Source organism: Cuculus canorus, chromosome 12 (assembly GCF_017976375.1).
Source record: "Cuculus canorus isolate bCucCan1 chromosome 12, bCucCan1.pri, whole genome shotgun sequence".
Classification (NCBI taxonomy): domain Eukaryota; kingdom Metazoa; phylum Chordata; class Aves; order Cuculiformes; family Cuculidae; genus Cuculus; species Cuculus canorus.
The window spans coordinates 16,634,014-16,660,098 of record NC_071412.1 but is presented as its reverse complement, the minus strand read 5'-3'; the positions used below and the strand labels follow the sequence as shown (position 1 = coordinate 16,660,098).

At 42.7% G+C, this 26,085-nt stretch overlaps 1 protein-coding gene across 11 annotated transcripts in view; it reads right to left on the bottom strand.

Annotated features, from left to right (window-relative positions):
• Window positions 1–26,085, bottom strand: part of NEO1 (neogenin 1) — a 175,134-nt gene that overhangs the window by 102,976 nt on the left and 46,073 nt on the right. For all 11 annotated transcript variants that reach the window (XM_054078014.1, XM_054078018.1, XM_054078019.1 and 8 more), the window contains exons 2-3: window positions 19,287–19,604; window positions 3,002–3,277 (exon numbers count right to left, since the gene is read on the bottom strand). In XM_054078014.1, coding sequence (XP_053933989.1) covers window positions 3,002–3,277; window positions 19,287–19,604 — 594 coding nt within the window. The remainder of the gene's footprint in view (window positions 1–3,001; window positions 3,278–19,286; window positions 19,605–26,085) is intronic.

The window sequence follows — 26,085 nt, the reverse complement described above, 5'->3', positions numbered from 1 at the left end:
GTTCCAAAATCAGTTTTAACCAGAACTGTAACCAGGTACTCACAGCCCCAGTAACACCTTAGCAGAGAAGACAGTTCTTTCCCTTTGTCTCTGCAGTAACTGCAGCAGTGCCATGCCCCATAATTAAAGTAATTAGCGTTTCTACTAACCAGCAACAGCATTTCTACCATGTTGCTTATCACAACTGCTCAACCCTCAGTCTTTGCAGGAGCAATTGCTGGTCTCTCAGCTGGATGCTTACCAGTTCGATGGAAAGCTCCAGAAGGGGACAAGCTACATTTGGCCCCCAAATGGGGACAGACTACTCTGCACCTACACTACTTGTGCCCACTGAAGCCCACTTTGTGCCTGTTACACACTGCATTCAGCCCCTGCCTCACCTGGAACCAACATGATACTCACAGGAGCTCCTGAGAGTTGCTGGTTTTGGTGTTCCTCAGCTCAAAGTGCTGTAAATACCAACAGCACTAAGCTAAGGGCACACGCTTGCTTCCAGGCACCACAGGATGAGGTTGCCAGGGCATTGTAGAGAAACAGGCCTGAGGGAAATCCTGTTTGAGAACAGTCCTAGGCAGATGGAGCCAAACATGGAGCGGTGTGGGGCTGCACCAGCTGTCCTAGGTCCACACAAAGCAGTGCAGCAGCCCTGCCCACATTCCCTACCAGGAGGAACTAGTCTGCTTGCCCCAGAAATAAGGGACGTGTGAACAGGCGGGCAGCAAGAGTGACCTGGACAGGCACATGGAGCAAGCTGAATTGCAAAAATGGATATAACAGATTTCCAGGAAGCAATCATCACACTAGGGAGAGGACTTGGAGCAATTCACTGGAGACAGAGCTCATCAGTGCTCCAAGCTCACAAAAACAGGTTCTGCTCTCAGGTTAGTGGGAACAGGATTCAAAATGAAGTTATTTTTGCCCTTGCGTTCTGATATTGGAAAGCACCTGCTATCAAGCAGCGCTCCAAAATGCACCATCCTGCTTGCTCGGACGTAGATGAGTGGCAGACTGAAGGTTCTGAGAAAGCACACTATCCAAAAAAGTGGAACACTGTCTGTAGATGTACGTCTGTGCAATGTAAGCACACACTGGACGCATTTCAAAGCTTCAGAAGCAGAGCAGCAGGGTCACCATCAGGCACACATCAGATAGTGGTTTAAAAAGGGAATAAAGTGAATGAAGAACAGAATAATTCAAATCCTTCTTCTGCATACACCTCGGAGAAAACAATCAATTATAGGGCCTCTCAAGATTCCCAGAGATTTCTGTGCAACAGTTTAATCCCATTTCAAATAATGCTTGCTGGGAGGGATTGCACACAACTTCCCTATCACCACTTTCAGAAAAGAAACAGCACTATTTGTATTCCCTAACAGAGTGATATTTAATTACTTTCAGCAAAACATTACAAAAGCAAGTGAACTATAGCTTGAGCCAAAAGAACTCAAAAGACCAACACAATATGGAAGTTTATCAGGAAACCTTCAATTGCCAAAAATCAGACAAGTCTGAACCACTCATTGGAGCAGCTACAGAAACAGGAAGGCAAAATAAACTAAAAACATTGAATTAAGCATCTTTTCAAAAGTGCTCCTCTTCAAAGACCGTACCTTTTGCTGAAGAAGAGATGAGTCTTTCTTTTCAGAAGGGTTAAAGAACTTAATGACACAAATTCTTAATGACACAAATTAATTGAACATGATTCATTTCCAAAGCCTAGCAAACACCTCAATTTTAAGAGAGGGAGGTTGTAATTGTGAAATTGGGGTATTGTAAAGCACATTTTAGCATTTTAAATAGAAAAGTGATGTAGTCATTGGAAACAGAAGGGAATTCTGCAAATGCCTCACACAACCACCTGCTGCCAACCAGGATACTGCCCAGCCTAGCCCTGCAAATCTCCGAAGATGGAAATCCAGCAGCCTTCCCTGGCACTTCTCCAAGCATTAAAAACTGAAACAGAATTCACCAAGACGACTCATTCAGAAGATTCAGTGCAAAGTTCTGGGAGTAATTAAGAAGAGCTCTACAAAACAGTCCCCATTTCCCTAGTATGGGAAAGTGCAATTCACATTCCAGACTTATTCTTGGTCAGGTTTCAAACCTTTGTGTTAGAACACATGGTGACAAGACAACTCTGTGCAACAGGGTCAGTCCAAAGAGAACACACAAAACGCAGGAAGAGTTCACATCAGCACTAGGCTTCTGTTCTTATAAAACATCTGTACATTTCATGTACAGTACAATAGGCATGGCAAAACCTTTCAAAATCAAAAGTCTGCCCATCCTTTCCTGGGCTCTGGAGCCTTACCCAAAAGGTCCAGCATTTAAAGAATCAGAACTTTCTAAATACTGGGACAATTAAAAGTGCCTCAGCTTAGGTATCCCAAGAGTAAGGGAATAAGCACCGATTTCTTTAGGACACCTCAACAGTATTTTAAACACACTATTCCAGCCTGAGAAACTTAGAAATCCCCAAATGTTTATATTCAAATAAACACCCCATTCCCTCTTTGTAACACATCACAAGGGTAGTGTTTTACTAGTGACTTCTTAAAATAACTCTTTCCCAAAAACCCCTAAAAGCTAAACCATTAAGCACAGAAAATGGTTTGGGCAGGTCTCCAGCCCATCTCCAACCTCCACAAACTCAGGCACTGATAACTGATTTTGCTTTTCTGTTTCCCAGTTGCAGGATCCAGGCTAGCCTTCCCAAGGGCCCATATCCTCTATTTTAGAGCCTGCACACAGTTTAAACTACATAACAAAAACAAACCCAAAATCAAACCAAGAACTCCAGCCACCAGCTGGACCAGAGTTAAAATACATGAACATTCTACAGCACAGACCCCTTTGTAAGTGTCTCAGTGTCTCACGCATCCCCCTTTGTAAGTGTTCTCAGTGGATTCCCCCGTCCCTGACCCTATCACTTGAGTAAAGTTTTAATTATTATTTAAAAAAAAACAACCAACCAACCAAACAAACAAAAACAGATCAATACCTGGAAGAATTTTGAGCTCTGCTTCGTCACTGTATTTGGGGGTCCCACCACTTTCAATGACGCAGCGGTAGAGTCCTCTGTCCTCATCAGTAGCGTTGCTAATGATCAGAGCTCCGCTTGGCAGTTTAAACACCCGGTCGTCCAGAAAGACTGGCTGGCGATCCTGCTCCCACCTCACAAATGGCGCAAGGTCCACATTGACTTCACAGTTAAGGACTGCACTGTTTCCTTTAGAGACAGATGACGGTTCGGGCTGACTGGTGAACCTGGGGAGGCCTGCAAGGAGGAAGCACAGAAGTTACAGAATTAACAAATCAGAGGTATTTTGAAGATGACATCAAAGTTCTCAAGTCCAAGTCAAGATTCATTAATGTAGTTTTAAATAAATTCAGCTCCTCTCCAGCTCCTTAAAAATCTTAACCTTTGACAGCACAACACTGAGCACAGCTGATGTGAGGCAAATCAAACCAGTAACAGCAGTACTAATTCAAAACCAAACAGTTTTACCAACAAGCAAATGTCAACAACAAAACAGAAGTCAAAAATGCAAGTAGACTCTGTCCTTAAGGAGGATGCAGAACAGAAGCAGCAAAATCCAAGACAAGGTCTCTGCCTGGCACCTCTGAATCGGCACAGTCGGAGCCCTGTTTTACACGAGCTGCTGGTGCCCTTGCTGGGAAGCACGATGCCCTCTGGCACTCACAGAGGGACAAGGGGAGGAGGTCTTGTATGCCTCCCCACTGGAGTTTACAGTCTACATGACAGCTTAGTTTACCACCTACAGCTATAAAAGCCTCACGTATGTGCCATAAGGTACAAACTGTGCTTGTTCCTCTGCAAACGTTTGCCTTTCTCACACGAACGTACCCAAGAGCCAAGTTTCTCACAGCATAACACGACCCGCCACTGCCATGCCACTCAACCAGTGGCGTGGTTGCACAGGCAACCTTTTGAGGGAAAGTGTTCTCCAGAAACCCCAAAGGCCTGCTGAACTGCTTCACATTTGGCCCAGGAGGCCATGTCTGAACTCGCCAGTGGCACCTCTGTGAAAGCACCATGGAGCACCTCTCCATGGTGTCACCTACAGGATCAGCCCGTGCAGAGGCGGCTGTGCCAGCACTGGCACAAGGCAAGGCACAGACCGTTCACTGTGGTCACAGTCTCAAAGCAGAACTTCCTTTGTTTATGCTTGCAGTTAGAACAGGTACCGTCACAAAAACAGCCCATCCATGCTCCCGACCCCTCAACCTACTCCCTCAATAGCACACAGCTTCAGGTACAAACTGTTTTTTGCTTTAAAGTCAGTACACCATGTGCCTTCAATTAACAGATAGAAAGTAGGACTCCAGGTTGCACAAATTAAACCATTCGAGTACAATTATTCAAGCATGAGAACGCAGCCCGCTGAGAAGCAGTAGGCGCTGGTAACCTCTATTCAATGCCCTGCCCACAGCCAGGACCCCAGAGCAAACACAAACAGCAGCTCTCAGCACAGTGATGATTAGACATGAATGAGGCTGGGACACCTGAGGGTGGATCTCACCTTTTCCACTCCTTCTAGCAAGCTGAAGGGTGCAATCCCTTACTTGTTATCTTCCATTTTCAAAAGTTTGACCTAAATGGAAAAATTCTCTCTATTGAAGATGATTCTTTCACCGTGTTTTAGACATTCGACTAATTTCCAAACAACCCAATAGGTCCCAACACCTATCAACAAAGCACTGAGAATTTCACAGTAATCAGACCCGTGTTTTCTACATTGTCATTTATTTCTGAAATACCTAATACCTAGTTCAGTGCTTTGCAATTCTTTCTTCCTTTGAACAGGAAATAACCAATCACTCAGATAAGGGGCTTTAACTTGATGTTGAAGTATGCAGAATACTCACAGATAAAAAAATACTGCATGGCTTTTCAGTGTGAAGGGGCAGGAAAAGGATGGACGAGTTATCCAGCCCTTGTGCCTCCGTGTCCTGGTACAGTACATTATCTCATACTGCTCATGGAGTCAGTACTGGTGCTGAAACTCCATCTCCTATATTCTTCTCTGTCCATATTCACTCCATGTGACTGCCTACAAAGGAATCTATAACATGTATTTCTTCAGTTAAATGGTCCTTTCTCTCTTCCAGCTTGAACCCCTATCTTCTTTCAAGAATACCCCACAGGTTTTTTTTGTCTGTTTGTCTTTTGATCCATCTGATCTTTGCCCTCCAATTCTTTTTAGACATCTTTGGAGAAGTGAGAGGAAGCAATAGCTGCTGTCATCTGTCCACACTTTTCTCATGTGAAAGAAAATCTTCACTTGGACTGTAGAACACTTCATTATTAGCACCGACTTCAGTACATATTTTAATATGTACTTATAAAACCTTTTATGCCTATTTCTCCCACAGAAAAAATGACTCTGAACCAGACCAAGAGCGCCAACTCCCGTGCCCTGCAATCAAAGCCAACCACATCAGAGATTTATTTGAGCAAGCCACAAAACACCATCTTCACCTCCTACACTAAACAGGAGAACTACAGAAAAAGACCAAAATCCACAAGTTTCCCACCATGTGAGAGATCAAAACCATTAGTGCCACGAGGAGCAGACACGTACCTGCTCTCTATTCATGGCCAATCTCTGGTATAGAGAGAGACCAAACTGAACATAAAGCCTGTAAACAACTGAGGAGGGAGTGCAGACCCAGCAATCTCCCTAATCCTTCACAACAGCTGGACTGAATCCTCACACGTTACCTTTCCAATACACAGCTCACTTCTGTTTTGTCAACTAATTCCTTCCAGAACACTGTAAGGCCCATCTCCAACCATTACGTACTTTCCCCCTTCTTGGAGTTCTGTCTGGGGGCTTCTTCCACCATTTCATTCCTCTGAGAAGCAAGTCTCTCATTTCCCCTCCCAATGTATTTACAACCAACTCCTGGCCCTTTGATCTTGACCTTGTTTCAGTATTCATTATTTTGCATCTTTGCTATTTATCCATGAGTCCCCCCCCTCTGAGGTATTCCTATGAATACAAATCAGAGCTGCTTCCAGCTTTCCTGCTGCTTTGTTAATGAGGCTGCAGTCTTTAGTTTCTTGTCCTCCTTCCCCCAACTGTCCTATCCACCCTTAAAGACTCAGAACTGCAGAACCATTTGGGTAGAATTAGCCAGAACAGAGTCAGCTACGAGGTCAGAGCAGGTTACTGAGTGATTTGTTCTGTCAGATGTTGAAAATCTCCATAGATGGAGACTGTTCAGTCTTTTGGGCAACCTGTTCTCTCACCCGACTGCTCACAGTGAAGAACTTCCTCCTTAATCCCAGTCAGAACCTCTTTTGCTTCAGCTGACATCTCAGCACCTCTTACTCTCCCACCGTGCGCTGCTGCCAGAACAAAGAGACAACAGACATACTGAAGCGCCTGTTGTAATTTAAGATCACAAACACCCACGGAAATATAACAAAATTGCTTCCCCATGTCTATTGAAAATGTCTTCCCAATAGATTTAAAAATCACATCAGCTCTCTGCCCACTGGCAGGCTGCAGCCAGCCCGATCTTCCACCAACCAGCCTCCCCCTCCCTCGTAAAATCACCAGTCCTTCCGTCCCAGCTTTGCACCACACTAAGAACACTGCTGCACCCGCATGACTTTGCACACCATGCTAAGTTTCACCACTATCCAGTCCATGGCATCATTTAATTCTCCCTACAAGCCCCTCAAAGCCACCTGAGCAGTAACCAGGTCTCCCAGATTTGCCACACTTGCTCATTTTGTAGGCACACACTTTGTTCTTGTAGCAAAATGACTGATGATAATGTCATACAGAATCTTTCTAAAGCCTAGTCTGAGGCTTCTTGCCATTCTGACCATCTCTCTCTCAGTGTAACCCATCACATTCTCATAACCACCTCAGATTCTTATCAATCTCAATATTCTCATTTAAATTTCTATCAGTTTGACCTTCAATAATTTCTAGCAGGACAGCATATCAAAGGGCAAGTGTTATGTTATGCCCATTGTATTATAGTGCTCAAAGTCATCAACTGATTCATCAAGAAACTGCAATGCAAACCATGGGCAAAAGGCACGTTACAGCTCAGCCTTCTTTCCCCTTCAGTCTCTCTGAATTACCCTTGCCTTCAAAATCCATTAAAATGGGGACGGTGTTGAGACCGGAATAACTGGTCTATAATCACCCCTTGCCTTTTTGAACATGTGTTATACATCAGTTATCATTCAAGAAGAATGTACTGGCCTCTGTATTCACAGGTCATTAGAAACTCTTATTAACAGACCTGCGTATTAGGGCAACTCTTTACCAGCCTGGAAAGGAGCCCTGGGACTGCTCTAACTTCTGTTTTCACCTCAGCCTGGAGAAGAGAAGGCTCAGAGGAGATCTTATGACGACCTTCCAGTACCTGAATGGGGCCTACAGGAAAGCTGGAGGGGGCTATTCGTAAAGGCTTGTGGGAATAGGTATAAACTGGAGAGGGGCAGATTTAGACTGGACATTAGGAAGACTTTCTTCACCGTGAGAGTAGTGAGACACTGGCACAGGTTGCCCAGGGGGGTTGTGGCTGCCCCATCCCTGGAGGTGTTCAAGGCCAGGTTGGATGGGGCCTTGGGCAGCCTGATCTAGTGGGATGTCCTTGCCCATGGACATCCATGGGGAGTTGGAACTAGATGATCTTTAAGCTCTCTTCCAACCCTAACTATACTATGATACCTCTGCTGTTGCCATCTCTGTGCCCTACACAACCACCAGTCATACAATCATTATCATATCAACAACTTAGAGCTCGAGTGAGAACGCTGCTGGAGGACTACAACCCTGTAGTTTCCAATGTGAAGCTCAATGAGGCTTTCCTTTAACTCCCTTACCAGCACCACTCACTTTTGGACAGGATAGGCGTTCTATATTGTTGTGTGCATGTGCTCCATTAAGGGTAAATAAGCTTTATTTAAGATGGTCTCATTACTTACTAGCAATGAAATCACAGTTCATTGTCCAAGTCATCTTAAATGCCAGGAAAACCTCTATTTAATCATAATACTGTGTGGTTTTAAAACATATATTTTAACCTAGGCTATAATTTTGTCCTAAAGAATAATTTTCTCTTATTCTATGATTATTTGTAATCTGCACTGCTTAAAAGCCTCCATTGCAGAGCAGGCCCCTTCTGCTTTAGCCAACAGACAACCACAAATGATAATGATGGATTACAAAGGTGCTCTAAACATAAGCCTTAATTACTATTCATTCTGAGACCTGTTTGTGAGCACAGTAGCAGGCCCTGAGGTGCTGGCACACCTCCCGCAGCAGCGCACTCCTAGAACACACCCTTCATCTCTCCATTACAGAGCCTCTCTTCTCCTCCTTCTCATATTATCAATGGATGAATGTGTAAGCCTGCATTTCCTTAACTTTCTATAACAGTTTTCAAAGCTGTTACTGTGTAAGCAAATCCAGTCTCTACTTAAACTACAAATACACTTAAAATTTAACTGAAAAAAAGAGTTTTAAGAAAACAGGTATTTTTTTCTCAGCGGTTTTTAATTTCCCAGTCAGTTCAATCAAGGCTATGCAAGAACATCTAATGGAAATCAGTTACATTTCTAATGTGCAAGCAGCACCCACTCCTCACCCACATGTTGCAGGACATTCAGTTGAAGATATTATGCCCTTTTTTGCTAAATGAACATGATGATAAACGATGCTTTGGGGCTCTGATATTAACTATAATTTTTTTCACATTTGTATGTGCATTTATCATCCCGTGTCAGCACAAATACGTTATGTATCGATTTAGGACACAAAAGGAAAATACTACTGACCTAGCAAGACCACAGGTTAATACATTCAATTTAGGAAGGCTGATTTTCCACTTGGAATGTGCTCTAAACACTATAAACATACAAGCATATATAAACATATATATATAAGGATACGGAGCTGTTGGAACAGGTCCAGAGGAGGGCTACAAAGATGATCAGAGGGCTGGAGAACCTTCCGTATGACGACAGGCTGAGAGAGTTGGGCTTATATAGCCTGGAGAAGTCTCCAAGGAGATCTTATAGAGACCTGAAGGAGGCCTACAGGAAAGCTGGAGAGGGACTGTTCATAAAGGCTTGTAGTGATAGGACGAGGGGGAATGGGTATAAACTGGAGAGGGGCGGATTTAGACTGGACATTAGGAAGAATTTCTTCACCATCAGAGTAGTGACACTGGAACACGTTGCCAAGGGAAGCTGTGGATGCCCCATCCCTGGAGGTGTTCAAGGCCAGGTTGGATGGGGCCTTGGGCAGCCTAATTTAGTGGGATGTCCCTGCCCATGGCAGGGGGGTTGGAACTAGATGATCTTTAAGCTCCCTTCCAATCCAAACTATTCTACGATTCTAAACATATAAGCAACAAGATGATTCTCACATCCATACAACAGGCATCAGAAGCACCGCAAGACTGACTCACTCCTCACTGGGGCAGGCTCTGTACCTGCACAACCTGGCCACAGCCTGGACCCATCGAGGCTCTGCCAGCACTTCTGTTGTGTGCCCGAGCCTCCTCTGGTGCTACTCCCAATTGTAATTTAACCTAATGCTTTGTATGGGCATTGAGCAGCTCTAAACACATACACACACATATTCTATATTTTTGCAGTTTACTGTTCCCCAAAGCTGGTTTCAGCCTCTTTTGCATCTCAGTGTGCTCAGCAAACGTTTTCACTGGTTTTGCCTTGATTATTCCTATTGCAGTACAGAAGCAGCACAACAGAAGAGCGGCGGATGGTTTTACCAACCTGTCACCTCCTGGATGCCAGCTCTGGAAACTCTCTGCTGCCCAATGCTACTCTACATAAGTTGCTCATAATTTACCCAAGTCTAAACTACACTCTTAGCAGTATCACCTATAAACATTGCCATCCCACAGCTTTCACCTCACAGTCCTTCAGCATTGAACTGTTCCATTTAACAGACTGTGAACGATTACACAAACTGCTTTAAGGTTTTCCTCATTCTCGTTTGCCTGATCGCATCTGGACTTAGGAGGAATCCATAGCTCTATCACTACTCTATTGAAATAGCCTCTTGGGAGGTGTGAAGATTGTAGTACTATGAGCAGATAAAGGAGTACAGAAACATGATGCCCTATTGTTAAAATAGCTACAACATCTGCCACCCTTCAGTGAAGCAGTGGATCTTAAAGATGCCGCATATTTTGTTAGCACATCAGCTTCTCACCCCAGCCCTGTTAAAAAATTAATAAGTCCAGCCATCTGTGGACACTTCATTAAATTATCACAGCTCCTTTTCTTCTCCTTCACTTGAACACTATTCAGCATCACTTGTCTGAGTGGCTGAAGTGTGAAACATGATTTAAAATACAATTTCGTTAATAAGACATATTTCATGAATCTCACTAGCAAACATATTAGACTTCATAATTACAAAACACTCATGGAGAACAGAAGTTCAGCATTACCTGAATTAAGACAAGGCCAAATGCTTAAAGTCCTTTCTACAAAGAAGAGACGCACACTATCACATATTTCCCTCCCACCCTTGCTTAGGCAAACCAGGCATAAACTGGCCTCAAACCTGGGCAGGAGACAACTGGTCTGGGCAAGAAAGAAGGAACGTTCTTAGAAGGACTATAACATGCAGAGAGGAAAACCTACCCGGCATCCTTGCTGGCTGAACCAAAGGGAGAAGTAAGCAGAATATAGGGAATTTCAGCCCATAATCAGAATTCCAAGTGTTAAATCCAGCCTTAGTAGGACAAGTAATGTGGCAGATACTGATCATAAAAGGTTATGAAACAGAGGAAGCAGGAGAGGATGACATTGTCCATAGCAGTAACTCACAGGAAAAGCTGCAGTAGCCATCAACAATTTGATCCACGCAGACACTGAGAAACACAGCCAGCAGATGTTTCCAATACTGCAGAAAAATTAACTGAGGGCATGCAAACTACGGAGTAATTTATTTGGTACTGTTGAAGATCATTCTAATAGTGAGAACAACGAAAAAAGCACTTTGGACTTTTAAGAGAAGGCCTGAAGATAAGCTATGCAGATTACCTCATAATTTAAGGAACCTCGGGTCTTCATAATAAACTGCTTAAAACCAGCACAGGCTTGCAATCACTTTTTCTAAAACAAAATCAATAGCCATTACAAAAGAAGAATAAGATCCAAGTATCCTGGTGCAAGAAGAGAGCTTGACAAGTTAAATAATTTTAGATCCAGGCGAGGCTATCAGTTACGAAAGCTCATGTGGACAAGCTATTCAAAGAAGATTAATGCCCAGAGAGAGCTGCCATGATAAATTCATCAAGAACACAGAAGAAAGGAAAGATCAGAAAAACTTTTGGAGGCAACTCTATAGACAGTGACAAAGACAGCTGGTACCTGACAAAAGACATTGAGGGATAGGAAATAACCAAAATAACTCCACAGAGAAATACTCAGCAAAGAAACCCCTCAAAAACAATGCACTTGAACACTGACATAATAGGAGACATAAATACAAAGCAGAAAGAACTTCGACGGACACAAACACCGAGCTGAGAAAGATGATGTCTGGAGACAAGAAGGATGCATGTCAGGAAGGAGAAGAAAATCTAAAAGGACTGTAACTAGCAGGTTGTTCGACAAAGCTGTAGTTCACTCCAAGGGGTATGGAGACAGAGAGCCATGGTGTGGGTTATCACACCAGTGACCCTTGAACCAGGGACAGTTGCTAGCAATTAAGCTCACCATATCATAGAGTTTTTTAAAGGTCTCTCCATAACGAAGCCTTTCCTTGCTTTATTTTTAATGTGTTCAATTTAAGAACAGTCATGGAAGAGCAGGCTGACAGGGCACCTAATCCCAGACTGTGACTTCAGAAGGAAGAGTAATAGCGCTACAGAAGCCTATGAGTTATCTGGAGACACTTCCCCATGCTCTCCCTCCCCAAAACAGCCTTTACATGTGCAAATATGCAGGAGTTGGAATTTTAATAACTAACATGTTTACTTTTAGTGTACTCGAGTGAATGATGAGAAACATCTATGCTTTTAAGAATGTTACCAAGAATTACCTCAGTGTAACCAACCATAGCAAGTTTCATAACTTAATTTTTCCTCATTAAAAATATTTTTCTTCTGATTCCTTTTCAGTGTCAAACTTCCTCTTGAATTTCTATTATGAAAAAATAAAGAATGTATCATGACAGAAGCGGGCCTTTGATATTCCTTACCCTTACTGTTTCTGTGTCACCCTTGGTCTGGGTAGGTGTGGTAGCACAAGTTCTTATTGCTTTCAAAACACAACATTCAGTGGATCACCAGTCCAATCCCTTCACTTCTGTACTGTCTGACTAACGGTGAAGCCTCTTATTGAATCCCATTCCAGAATCTGCAGCGAGTTAAGAAGATAGCCAAAAAATGCAGCTATCACTTGCCTGACAGTTTGGGGTTTGGTGAGCAATCTATGTGCTAACTTGTCCAGCAGCTACAGAAGGGATTGCTGGGACTGACACACAGGCCATAAATAAGGAAAAATACATATTTGAGTGAAAACATTAACAAATAACAAAGCTAATCTCAACAAAGTTCATCCAACTTTCATGTTGCCGGCTGCTGATGCATCATCAACATGCTTCACTTTCCACTCTGCATCGGCATCTTGAGTCACCCATCAACAGACCATCCGCTGCAAACCCAGACAGATGCTCTTTGCTTTCAGTCCAAGCACCAATATAGATCAGTCCAAGGACTCACATAGATTTTTTTTTCCTACTTTGACTGGACAAACGTGGATCATAAGAATTTAGAATGACTTTTAAAGTAGAATATTTGTCAAAAATGTCTGAACTCTCGTGTTTTTATAACAGCTGACAAACTGTACAACCGGCAATTCTGCTAAAACCACTTTTCTCATGGTACATTGTGACCTAGCCAATTTACGAAAAATGCAGATGCTTTTTTCATAGAAAACATATTTTTGCAAGGAAAAATCTTCACCTAGTCTCTTACTTTTATGGGTAAAGTGCTCTCAAGTACCCTCCAACAAAGTGTCTATACTCTTAGGTTGTTCCCAGTTCCAAGGAACAGAAAGTTCTTTATTCATGATGATCAGATCGAGATTCACCCCACACACATCCCCTTGCTCTTAAAGGGAACGTGCATCCCGAGTGAAAAACACGCTGCTATTTCCAGCCTAACTGCATCTCTGAAGATCTGGTCACGGAGCTCAGCTTCTCTTCTACCTGTCCAGGATGGCATAGACAAACACACAGCCCAGTAAGACAGTTCAGTTGTAACCTCTAAAGTCAGGCACACTGAGCAAAAGCCATGCAATCCCAGAGCTGCACAGCATGCTGACTTTTTATGCCATTCTTAGTAGTTAAGGAAAAAAAACAGAGATAAAATTAATGTTTGAGCAAAATTCTTAACTATTCACCACTGTTTTTTGACCAGTGATTTGGATATTAAATAGCTAAATACCATGACTCACAGAAGATCAAGTCCTCACACCCATGACACGTCTCTCTGATGATGTGCCTTGCAGAGACCTAGCCTTAATTGCAGGAACACATCCATCGAGGTCCTCCTCTCTCCCACAAGCTGGGCTCAAAGAACGTCTTGGGCAATCATTTCTTGGGCACAACTTTACCTGCTGCATATCATCCAAAAACTGTAATGGATACAGAATTACTTATTGCTACACGGCCTTCTCTCAGTGTGCTCATTTACAGCATCGCAGCACACTATGAAAAGTAATACTCTAAATTTATTGAAGAAAAACTCTTTATTGGCACATTGAGGAAAAGGCAAAGCATGGAGATCTTCTTGAGAGATTATAAGGAGCCTGCAGTATAAGCAGGATCAAACAGCAGCATCTCCTGGCTCATAACTCCATTAATTCCTCCAAGCCACATCACATTAATTACCACCATGGTGGCTCATCCAGGCCTCCTGTAATCTCAGTGGTGGTTATACAGACAACTCTCCTAGTCATCACTTGGGAAGACCAAAGCTAGACATATTCAAGATGCAAATCTTGAAAAGACAATCTAGTCAGCTAGAAATTGGAATCATTTCTCAAGTGAAGATCATGATCTCTGATCTCATATCTCTATCTCAGACCTCAAGTAAATCGCTCTGGTCAAGCATCACACAAAGGCCTGGTGTCCTCCTCACTGAGCAGCTCCATGCAGTGCCATGAAGCAGGGCACAGAACACACTTCCCAGTCTTCCTACTCTGTTCTCAGTCTCCCGCTCCCCAGGGAATCTCCCTCTCTTTCTGTCACCCACTGACAAAGGAGCTGTGTACCTTCCAAGCCATACGAGACCGAAGGAAGCAACATTATGGAGCAGTTCCTTCACCACACAGCCCTACCCCATGCCCTGTCCCTCAGGCTTGAGTATGTACCCGTATGGAGACAGGTCAGCAGAAGGATACACAGTCAACACATTCAGATGTTTAGCCTTCAGATACTCGATTTCACAGACATAAACACTAGTACAAAGGTTTTAAATTAAGTTCTGTAAAGAAAAACAGTAAAGATTTTTGTCACTAACCAGAGTAATTCCTCCACTGAGCCCCATCAGCAGGATCCAGGGCCAGAGGCTTCAGTCTCCAGTGGAGCCTGAGCCACAGAAGCAGTTCCCTGACTGAGCAGGAGGAGAAAGATTCATTCCGGCCAGGAGGATTCATTCCAGCGAGGACTACAGAGATCATCCTGCCAAAGACCACGCAATGCTAGGGCACACAGGGAGTTCACTCCAAACCTTTCTTCCATTCAAGTACCCTTGTGCCCCACGCACAGAAGTCACCAGGTATTACTGGGTGTGAAAGAGAAACTGGAGTCAACTGAGGTTTCAGTGTTTGTGTTTTCAACACAAAACAATTCCTGAAGCTTCACCCAGGATCATTCCCAGGATCACTTTTCAGATAGAAACAATGCTCATTCTGGACGGTGCTGTATCTGCAATGTTTTAGATGGTTCCAAAAGTAATATAACATTTTTACCCAATACAACCCTGCCTTTTGCAGCTGTTGAACGCTGTTAAGATTTTGACACTACACAGTAGGAGCATTTATTACCAGAAGTCATTTGCCTGCATTTTTTCTAAAAGGCATTACAAAATGAAGGTTTGAAAATAAAATTTCTATAAATATTTAAATAAGAAAAAATAATACAAGAAGGTTATTTAGTGAGGTGGGGGGAAGAATAAAGAGTCATAAGTTAGTCATAAGTCACTAAGCACTTATGCTTAGTGCTTTTAGAACCAATAAAACTTGGGCATACCAACAGTCAGTACCAATGCAAGACACAGCTACCTCACCACAGCCAAGCAAATTACACACAGAGCTCAAAGCCAAGTACTACCCAATGCAGAGATAAGTGGGAGAGGAGGAAGGAAAACAGATGAATTCACTTGGGGGAAAAAAAGGAAGACAAGAGGTGAAATAAATAATTTAGAGAACAGTCTTTAAATGGATATATAGAACCAACAAATCTTCAAGATGAAACTCAGTGCTGCTGTCATGCTTCAGACCTTTTATATCTCATCTCTCAAGAAAAGCTTTAGGAAGGCTTTAACCAAGTAGTAGTAAACAGGGACTGAAAAAAAAAAAGATCATCTTGGGAATATTTTTAAGTTAGTACTGTGATACTTTTGACTAAAATACCTACAGGTTTATTTTTCCAAGGTGAATGATAGACAGTTCTCCCAAACTTTCTAAATCTTTTTTCAATCTGTGTTTTGTAAGAGATATCCCGACCCTCTACCCTTCCAAAGATCTCCCTGGCACTTAAGTATCAAAGGCAGATTTGCATTTCAAAAGCCAATTAAAGACTGTAGCGAGGCACTAATTAAAGTGTTGTGGCTTTACATAAATCAGGCCAACCCTTTGACTTTCCCCAGTTCAAATCCATCACAATAACAGCAAAACCTGTAAACTCCATTGGCTATGAGCACCACGCCACCTCCCGCCCCACCCTGATGTCTGTGTGGTTTCAAAGAAAGCAAACCCGCTTTTACAAATATATGACTAAATTCACAGGCGCAGCTTAGAGCATGATAACATGGTGAAGGCTGCACAGCGAGAGGAAGCAACAAAGGAAAGAAACGTAGGAAACTACAATCTCAACCTTCGTTTGCCAGAAGGAACCAAAACATGGAAGTTCACACAGATTCTTCAGGACAGACTTACACCTGTCCTGAAACTGCTGATTGCTAAAGAAAGCAGACAGTTAGCAACATCCTTGCTATTGACAACCGGGAAAAATCAAACCTTTTCAACCAGAAGCCTGGCAGAAGTGGGAAAACTCACCATTCTGCAGTACCACACAATTTCAATCACAGGCCAGTCAGGCTGCTATGAAGTATTCTCCATAATGGGATATTTTACCGTAACTTCTGAATTGCTTTTTAAAACACATGAGAAATTAAAGAAGGAAAAGTGCAGTCTCTAAGGGAGTCTCAGATGCTGCAGAAATTTTGCTTCTCACACCTCAAAAAGCCTTAAGAGCAATGGTTCCTCACCCATTACCACACAGGGAAAGGCTCTGAAAAGCACATTGTCCAACACACTACAAACTTGCGATCCATGCCATCGTCAATTTTCCCCTGCCACAACATGCTTATAGCACTGTGTCCAGAACACAAACTGAAGGAAGAAACCCACAAGTAGGTCTGTAACACAGAGCTCTCCGTCACTGTCTGAACATCAGTGCCCAGGTACCGAGAGTGCGCTTTGGCTTGGCTCTTCCATACAGTCACTGACTAAGCCCCTTTGCCATCTCGTTTTGTAACCATCCGTCATCCTACGGCAGTAAGAGAGCTTCAGGTTCTGACATTCAAAAACTTCAGATCTGTAAAACTGATTATATAAAGTCCTTTGAATCATTTGAAAAGTGAATTAAAGTTTTCCAGCCTGTTCAACCTTGCCGCCAGCCTCCACGCCGGCAGAGCACTCTGTGTAACCCTCTGGCTCCCAGGGACAACAGGACAGCAACAAGACTGAAAACTCAAAACCCATGTTCTTACTTAGATACAACATACTACGGCTTGTGGTTACAGGATTTTCTGGGCTGCATTACTCACCAGGACCTGCCATCTTCGGGTAATGAGGTTATTTAATGAATAAGTAGTAGTTAAAACACGCAAGCCACATTTCCTGATATTCTCTTTTACAGAAATTAGGTGCATCGCAGTACAGCATTCCCACACCCTGTACGAATTCAGCACACCGCTGCTCAATTAAGAAGGGAATGAGCTGCCTCCCACTGTTATCTCGGGGCTGAGGAGAGACCTCATGATGCAAACAACCCTCACACTTACCGCAGCCTGAAAGCTTCCAATTAAAACAAAGGGCAGGGGGAATATTACAAACCACTGGCAAAACTGAGGGATTCAGAGGAGGTCAAGAAAAGCAATGTAGTCAAACCTGAATTTAAATATTCTCTCTCTTTCTCTCTTGTTTCAAAGCCTTTGGCAGCCACAGCTCCCCTTCCCCCAGCTAAAGGAGGAGACTGCAGCCTCACACAGCTCTCAGCACGGAGCAGTCAGTAAATAGGTTTGCACTCCGCAACAACTGACCAATCCTTTGGGATGGCAGAACCCCTCACGCCAGCCAGAGGATGCTCTTCTGCTGATCTACACCATAACAGCAGGGCATAAGGCGACACAGAGCAGACATCGGAAACAACTTCTCCAGTTCTTAAGAAACATTACATGGAATCCATCAGTAATCTCACCTTAATCTCTCTGGGCAGTAACCATTGGTGCCAGCTTGGGCTAGCCTGCATTTGTTCTCTTCCAGCAAAGATTATTTGAAAACAAAACTAATCAGAATTGTGGGGGTTTAATACAAGAAGGCTCTTGTAGATTCCATCCCTTCACAACCAACCAGATAAAATACTAACTTCTGAAAAATTAATGGGAAATTTGAAGACATTTTGGATTACTTTCATTTTTAACCCCATTAACCTTACCTAACGATCATACAGACCAGAATGATAACAGAAGCAATGCGCCAAATGATCTCATGTGGAAAGGAGCAGAATTAATCACACAGCAGCAGCTTAAGAAGGTGGTAATTGCCCAAGATAAGTGCCTGAGAACTGCTTTTACTGTCCTCTTTTCCAAACTTAGAAATTTCTTTCTCATTCAGAGACTTTGAAATTCACTCCTTTAAGGCATAAACCCCCTATTTTTTTATTTCTGACATCTCTGATGTTCCACAACAATGCTACAAGCTACCTTAATCGAAACAACATCGGAATACAAATGACAGTAAGCAGCAGCTCTGGGAGATGCTCATGAGTCAGATAGAATTCATTACCTCAAGACATTTATTAAGCAAAGAAAAAAGCTGTTTGAAAAAGGCTGGCAAACATCATTAGAGAAACAAAAGGAAATTGCTTTATAGGGCTTTTTTCCTAGTTACAATGCCTTAGTTTACCTACTTTTTGTTGGGTTTTGTAAGAGTGAGACAGACTTCAAAGTCATTCAAAGTCTCTTCCAGCTCTATGGTTTACAGCGCAGACACAGTCTGACACTCCTGATCTCCAAGATATAGGCAAACGACATTCCAAAACCAGATAGCCATCCCAATCACATTCTTTATTTCCACCTGCAAGCTTCACCTACTACTGCTTCCTCTCTCTGACATAAAAGCTATTACCAAGGCATGTTAAAGGTCACTCAAACCAAGGTGAGGCTATCACTTGAGTTTCTTAATGTCTGTCACCAAAGTTCTAAGCATTCGGTTTTACTTTTCAAACTCCTTATTCACACCTGATATTCATGAAACAAATACAAAATCCAGCACTCCTGCTTTCTCAACTGTTCTTCCAGTTTTTCAAGGACTGTGCACATTGCTAGCTTTTAGGAGCTTCCTAAACGTTCCATGACAGTGGGCAGAGAAATCTCAACATATAAGAGCAAGAGAAAATTATTTGTAAGGGCATTTTACATAAAGAAAGTAGAACTCTGCTCTTTTTCTCCCTTCTAAGCTGTGGTAAATCTTCATTGTGATTACATGCACCTGACACTCCATCCGTTTCAGTTTTCCTGATCCTCAGCATTTCCTGAGAAATACTCCCACACTAAGCCGCTTAGATGAACAAAATGTATGACAACTTTCAGCTAGGAGAGATAAGACACCAGTTTCACTGATAAGTTATGAAATTATCATTTCCTCTCTTGGAGAACGCCCTCCTCTTTTTGCCAGGACATGGTATACATCCACATTACCAGGCTGATAGGTATACTGAACAACAAGAGCAACTTACCTGCTACGGTGAGCTTTGCTGTTCTGCTGACAATAGTCCCCAGGCTCTCCACAGTCGCCACACACTGATAATATCCTTCATCAGGTTTATTATGCTTGGAATGCACCACACTGTTTATTAATAAAGATCCATCTGGTAGCAACTGGCGGCGGTCATCCGACACCAGGTTGAGAAAAGTCCCATCTTTCTTCCATTCAATTTTCGGAGCAGTCTCACAATAAGCGGAGCAGTTCATGATAACAGCAGCCCCACGAACTGACAGGACGTCCATGGGCTCCACCAGAAAGTAAAAAGGAGTGAAGGTTCTCACAAGGGATTCTGTAAAACACAAACCACAGCACACAGTTTGGGGTTAGCCTTGCACGTTTTTTAAACACAGAGTGCATCCTCATTTCAAAACACTGTAATGTGCGTGACTCGCAGTACCGCCCCCCTGAACGTGTTAGAAACAGCTCAGTCTACATGGCAGGATTCTCTGCTCTGTTTACACCAGTGGACTCTCAAATTCAAACAAGTTTTCATCCTTATAACGTATTTGTCTGCTTATAGTGGAATCCATGTGGGTACCAGTCCTGAGCAATCCACTGCAGACACAAGTCTGCCTCATCAAAACCCACGCAAACTAATGGTTGTGCTTGAGTGCCACACTCGTAGCAAGCAACACACACTCTCAGTGCTCTTCTCTCGACCTTCTGTGTACGGCTGCCATACCACAGCTGTGCCGTAATTTGTTTTTATAGCAAATATTAAGAAACATTAAAAATAATTCAGCCCTCAAGAGAAAAAGAGTCTCTGATTCTGAGCTTAACACATCACACAAGTGCCAGAAAGCATTTTTTGCTTCCATTCTAGTTCAGGATAAACATGATTACTTCTCCATTTTAAGTATTCCCAAAAGACTTCTATAATCAACATCTACTTTCCATTAAGAAGAGAATTTTAATTACTGTGTTTCTGGTGTATTTGGTCAACCAGAAAGACTGTGTGCCAATATCATTTTGACTTAACTTAATCATCTATAAATAATAGAAGGAAGAAAAATTCTTTCAGGAAAGAACAGGTTTCCAAATCAGCATAAGGTTGGGTGGAGAGAAAGTGGGGTCTTTGTTGTGGGAGCCAACCTTAGGGATAAAACCCAGACTCCCCACCTGCACCGACACACCCCACCTTCCCTCCACTTGGAGAGCAGGAGTGGGAGACCATCACAGTAACACAAACTGAAATACTGCCAGCTGCCTGCCAGCAAACAAACCAAAAAAGGCAGAGAGAAAAAGCCAGCAGGGCTTTAGAGGCGAGAGCCCCTTCAACGCCAAGGCACAGGGACCCCTCCTGTCTCACACAGACAGCAGCTGTGAAAGGGTACACTTCACACAAAAATGCCAGCTGAACGCACACAGCCAAACATACCAGAGCATCTTGCAAGGCCTAGAAAACACGTGTTCCATAGATGCAGCAATTAAAACGCAATCCTAATGAATAAAGCCTATTTCGCAAGCACTGCGTCTGCTAATGCACTAAGTGTGCGGTGGCAGAGTCAGACTACTTGTCTAGAAATTTTAGAAGTAACTTGAAGCACAACTACCCCTGAACCAGTTCACACGATCTCACAGTAAGAATACGTGAAACCCTTAAGCGTGTGGCTTTCCTTTTCAGAACTTCTAAGGACATGCAGGCAATCCATAACGCTTGTGAAGGGCACTGTTTGAAAAGGGTTAAAATGCATTCACAAAGACAAAATTAAGCTTCCACCACATAAAGCAAGCCCTTCCGAAAGGGTCATAAAAATACCCATCTCAAAATTATTTAATCATTCACAATGAGGTCAATAATGAATTGCTTAAGTATGCTAAGACCATCTTGAAGAGGAATACACATTTAATAGCCAGATTTGTATCACGAACTCACAGAATAATGATGAACCCTGTGTTTAGAGAAAACACAAAGAGGAAGGAGACCTTTCCTTGTAGAGAAAGTCTGTCCTGTCAGCATTTTAGCTTTGTCAATCACTTGTGGGTTTGTTTTTTTAATCAGATTTACCTTCTAAAACAGCCTTAATTAACAAATCTACATGATTGCGTCTATCATTGGATTGTATAGAAAGTTTCTTTTCTCTAAAGAGACACTCTGGCTTCCCTGGAGAGGGACTCCAGCTTCCCCACACAAAGCCTGTTGTCTCTGCTACTCAGAATTCACAGCAATTCACAGATAAGGCATGAGTGGTGCAAAAGAAACAACACATAAATTATGCTTGTGTAGGTTATATTGCTCAAATCTTCTTCTCCCTTCAAGAATTCAAAGATGAAATAAGAAAAGTACAGAAAGATTGAAGTTTCCCTAGTGACAGAAGTCTTGGATAAAACTGGAGACCAGATATTTTGGTACCCAAATCCCTGAGATGATGTCTTTCCTGAGGATAAACAAAAGACGAAAAAACACATACATCAAAAAAAAACCAGAACAACCTATAAAACCTTTAGGCACTGCTTCTGTTACTTTGGTTTCCACAATCACATGCATGTGCGGATGCACTCGACTCTGTGCAGAGCTCGGGTTTGGGTCTAACGTACCAAACAGCAGAAAACAAATGAATCGGCAGCACAAAGGAAATATTTTAACCTGCTTATCTGTGTGATCTCTTCCATTGCTCCAGAAAGTTACTGGTTTGTTCACCCTTATTGTCCCTGAGTTTTCCAGCCAAGCTTCCTACCCAAGATATCAGCCTTTTTTCTCCCCATTCACATATTCCTGCAAGTTCTTCCAGTAAAGACCCAGCCCCCTACTGGAACAAACACAAACGCCCTTGAGTTTTGTTTTTCTGTGCCCTTCTCTGGCTTTTCAAATAAGGCCTAGGAAGCCCTTGAAAAGGGGAGGCTGGGTTCTTGTTTGCCTTGCCTGCCTTTGGAGCAGAGAGTCCATTGAAGGGATAAGATTGTTCTTATCCTGGAAGCAAGAAGGTGCCCAAGGAAATGACGTTGCAGAGCAGAGAGCAGAGAGCAGAGGATGTCAAGGGAGAGCACGCCAAGAAGAAACAGCAGCACAGAAGGGAAAGAATGGGAAGCAGATTCCCAGCCAGCTTCCAGAATTAACATTAAAAAAGCTCTTGCCAAGAGCCCTGTGAAGACATCACACAGGCTGCTGTGACTAAGGATACTACGAGACTCCTGCACAGAGAGTAGTGGGAAGAAAATAAATGGGCTGGGAAATAACTATGTCTCATCTTGAAGGCAACTGGACAAGAATTGAGACCCTTTTGGTGTGCACTCTCAGCACAGGTCTGCAGCTGAGAGTGAGGTGCACGGCAGCAGTGTGCACCCAGACCCCAGCAACAGAGTCCACATTTCAGCCCCTACTCAGCATGAAAGTGCTCAGTACACAGAAGAAACTTCTCTCGCACCATCAACCTATTGATTGAATGAGACTTTGTTATTTAGGGCAGAATCGGGGTATTTTATGCAGGGAATCCCTCCTCTTCCACGTACTTGCTTTGGCGGGGTGTATGTCCATAGATATGTAAACAGCACTGGCTTGATTTGTATTAATATTGGCACAAGAAATTGATAAGTCAAGACAAGTCTACCCTCTGCTCAGAAACAGGCACAGTTAAATCTTGCTCATTCCCAGCAGATTTTTTCCCCTCAGACCAGCACTAGGGACCCCATAGCTCCTACAGACATCCAGTTGCAGTGCTCTACACTATCACCAGGATCATCAAGTAGCATTGCCATGATTTAAGCACATTTCTTTTTGCACTGTGGGCATGGAGAAAAGGCTGCCCATCTTTCTCAGTGTTCTACATATTTGAGGACTTCTCTAAGCTTTTCTTTAGGCTTAGTTTAGCACTAGGAAGAAAATCTAATACTGTGTAGGTAGTAGGGCTCATAAATAACTCTGAATCCCCTCCAATCAGCCCATGTTCTTCCCAAAGTGTTGTGCCCAAAACATATGCAGCACTCCTGCAGAGACCAGATCAGCGTTAGGTGCAGGTACGGTGCCATTCCACGTGTTTGGGAAGCTCTACAAGTCCTTTCTTCACCCCTCCCAACATATAGGCCTCAGAGTTTAGCGTAGAAGCATTAACACTACCAACTACATCAACCCATAATCTCTTCACTACTGTAATCCCTGGATCCTTCTCGGAAACTGCTGCGAGGCTTCCCCGTTTCCATTTAATGTTTGACTAGCTGATCACTCCTGCCTAACTGTATTAACTTTTACTCAGCTCCTCCCGATTTTTCTCCTTCCAAAAAAAGTGTACCATTTTTGAACTCTAACCTTGTCTTTCCTCTTCCAGCTTTAAGTCGCATAAGACTTTAACCAACAGTTCTGAAATTGCTTCAGTCAAGATAACAGTTCTCACAGAGGGCTAATCTGAAAACATTTCCCAGTGAAGTACTTTGAGACAGCTCTGTGCTAACCTAACTACTCCTTTACTCTCTCTGTGTTAGGAGAAAGGACCACAAGCATGCAGCTCTTCTCTGTGAAAGAGGACCAAAGGAAGCACATTTGAACTACGACATCTAGCTCACAAAGTTGCAATGAATCTGCCTGAATATCTCTTACAGAATGCTTCCTTAAAGACCACAAGAAAAAGCTTTTAAACATAAAAGAAAGAAGATTTAATATACCATTTTCCAGCAACAGGAAATCTGGAAGCACTAGGAAGGACAGAGCTCATCAATCATTTCCAAGTCCCAAATCCTGCATTTTCAAAAGGTAGTATAGCTCAGGGGAAGAAAGAAACCCAAGGCTTCTTTTAGCCTCCCCTTTACTGCTATCACTCCTACAGAAAGATTGCTTTGAGTTTGTATATCACACCTTGTGCAGCAGCACATCCTTACCAAGGCTCCAGGTCAAGAGATGCACAGAACTGTAAATGCAAAGTGGGAAGAAGGTTCCCTTCATTATCCAGTTAATTTCTAAGACAAAAGCATTCCAGTATCAAGCTGAAAACATTTAAATATGTGTTTTATCAACTGCCTGACACAAGCTCATCAGAAACTCTGGTACTGAGGACAGTGGCTTCAGACAGAACCCCTCTGCTCTCACTTCCACTACGCACACACAGATCATTCCCAGCTGGTGCACAGCAGAACGTGTCAGAAGAGTTCCCTATCACCAGTGCTATTGATTCCACTTCAGTTCACTGCTGCCATGAAAACTGTTTGGTAGTGATGTTTTCCTGATGACGACCATCAACTGCACTCAAAGCAGAGGATTTTAACAGCAGGTTTCAAATAACTTTTAGAAGGAAACTCATTCCATTTTATAAGGACCAAACGCAATAATCATCCCGAATGAAAATGTAAAGCACAGGTGTCACTTCAGAACCACTGTTTCCAAACAGAATGATAAATTAAGGCAACCAAACACATCTTTCATCAAAAGCACCTGACTTTAGATTAACAGTACATGAGGATTCAATGCTGGAAAGAGTCATCCGGGGCTTTGATGAAGATTACTTACTTCTACATGTTAAGGAAAGATGTGTCAATAGAGAGGATCCTTTTAAGTTAGACTCAAAAGCAATTTAAGAGTACACATATAACAACCTTGAAAATTGACATTTGAAATAGAAGCATTTGACAAAACCCTCATCAGACCAGAAGGAACTATTATAAAGCCCCTTTTTATGTATCACAAGTCAATGAGTAAAGACCCAAGCTCTCTTGCTGCAGGATTGAACTTTTAAAAGGCTTTGCACCAGAATTTAATTAACATTCCCAATGGCCCTTGTAATCCTAAAAAAACAGTACGGCATGCCCTTCCTATCCCTCATCATTAAAAATGCTGTCTTCCAGAATTAGCCAAACGTATTTTAATGGAAGATGTTAAAAACATCATTCTTTGCAAGCTGCCAGCAAGAGCTCAAGATGAACTTGTTTTGTGGTTTCGTTAAAAGATTCCTTGCCAAGGAGCGCGTTACCTATACAGATAAATTGCTACACGCACTAATCTCTAACTAAAATGCGAGCATTAGCAGGTTGGTAATTTTATTTTCTTTGATAACATTAGAAACATTCTGCACTATCCAGTAAGCAAAATTTATATCTGACATTACAACATATGCCAGCAGAACAAATTTTTAGGCAAAGACAGATTTTCTACTTAATGCTACATTTTTCCCTCTACAGGAAAGAGAGTGCAGACCGCCTGACCAAATTAAACCGCATCTCATGGCAACATACATTGGCCAACCTGAGCTCCTCAGGATTTTATGTTTTTAAAGCACATCCAAAGCCCAACTACACAGATGGTGGATGGCAAGTTCACTCAATAATGGAGAACCAAGGTCAAATTCTCTAAACCTAAACCACATGATCTAAACCCCACTTCATTTCTTTCTTTGCAAAGACTACAATCTGTAACTTCTGAGTCAAAAATTATCAAGAAGTAAAGGAAAACATGACAGCACTCCCCTCAAATGCAGATGTACAATGTAAACCCTGCTGGTACTTTAATATTCCAGGGGTAGGGCTGACAGTGGAACCTCAGAGAGCAAGTGATGTAACGCGATAAGTAATGTCCTGTATAAATCTCAACTTGTCTAGACTTAGCAGATTCCTTTCTCCTTCGGCTTGTGCAGATTTCCTCTTTTTATGACTTAATGCACTCTAACAAATATATTCATTAAAAAGCATGACACCCCTCTGCCCCAGCGTCACTGTGCCAGCACTGATGTCTGGGGGATGGTCCAGCAGCTTGGGCTGGCCCTGGCCCACAAGGGAAGGGGCCATGTCCCACGGTCCACGACGGAGGGACACCCTTGTCTCTGCCACATGGGGAAACAACGCATTACAGA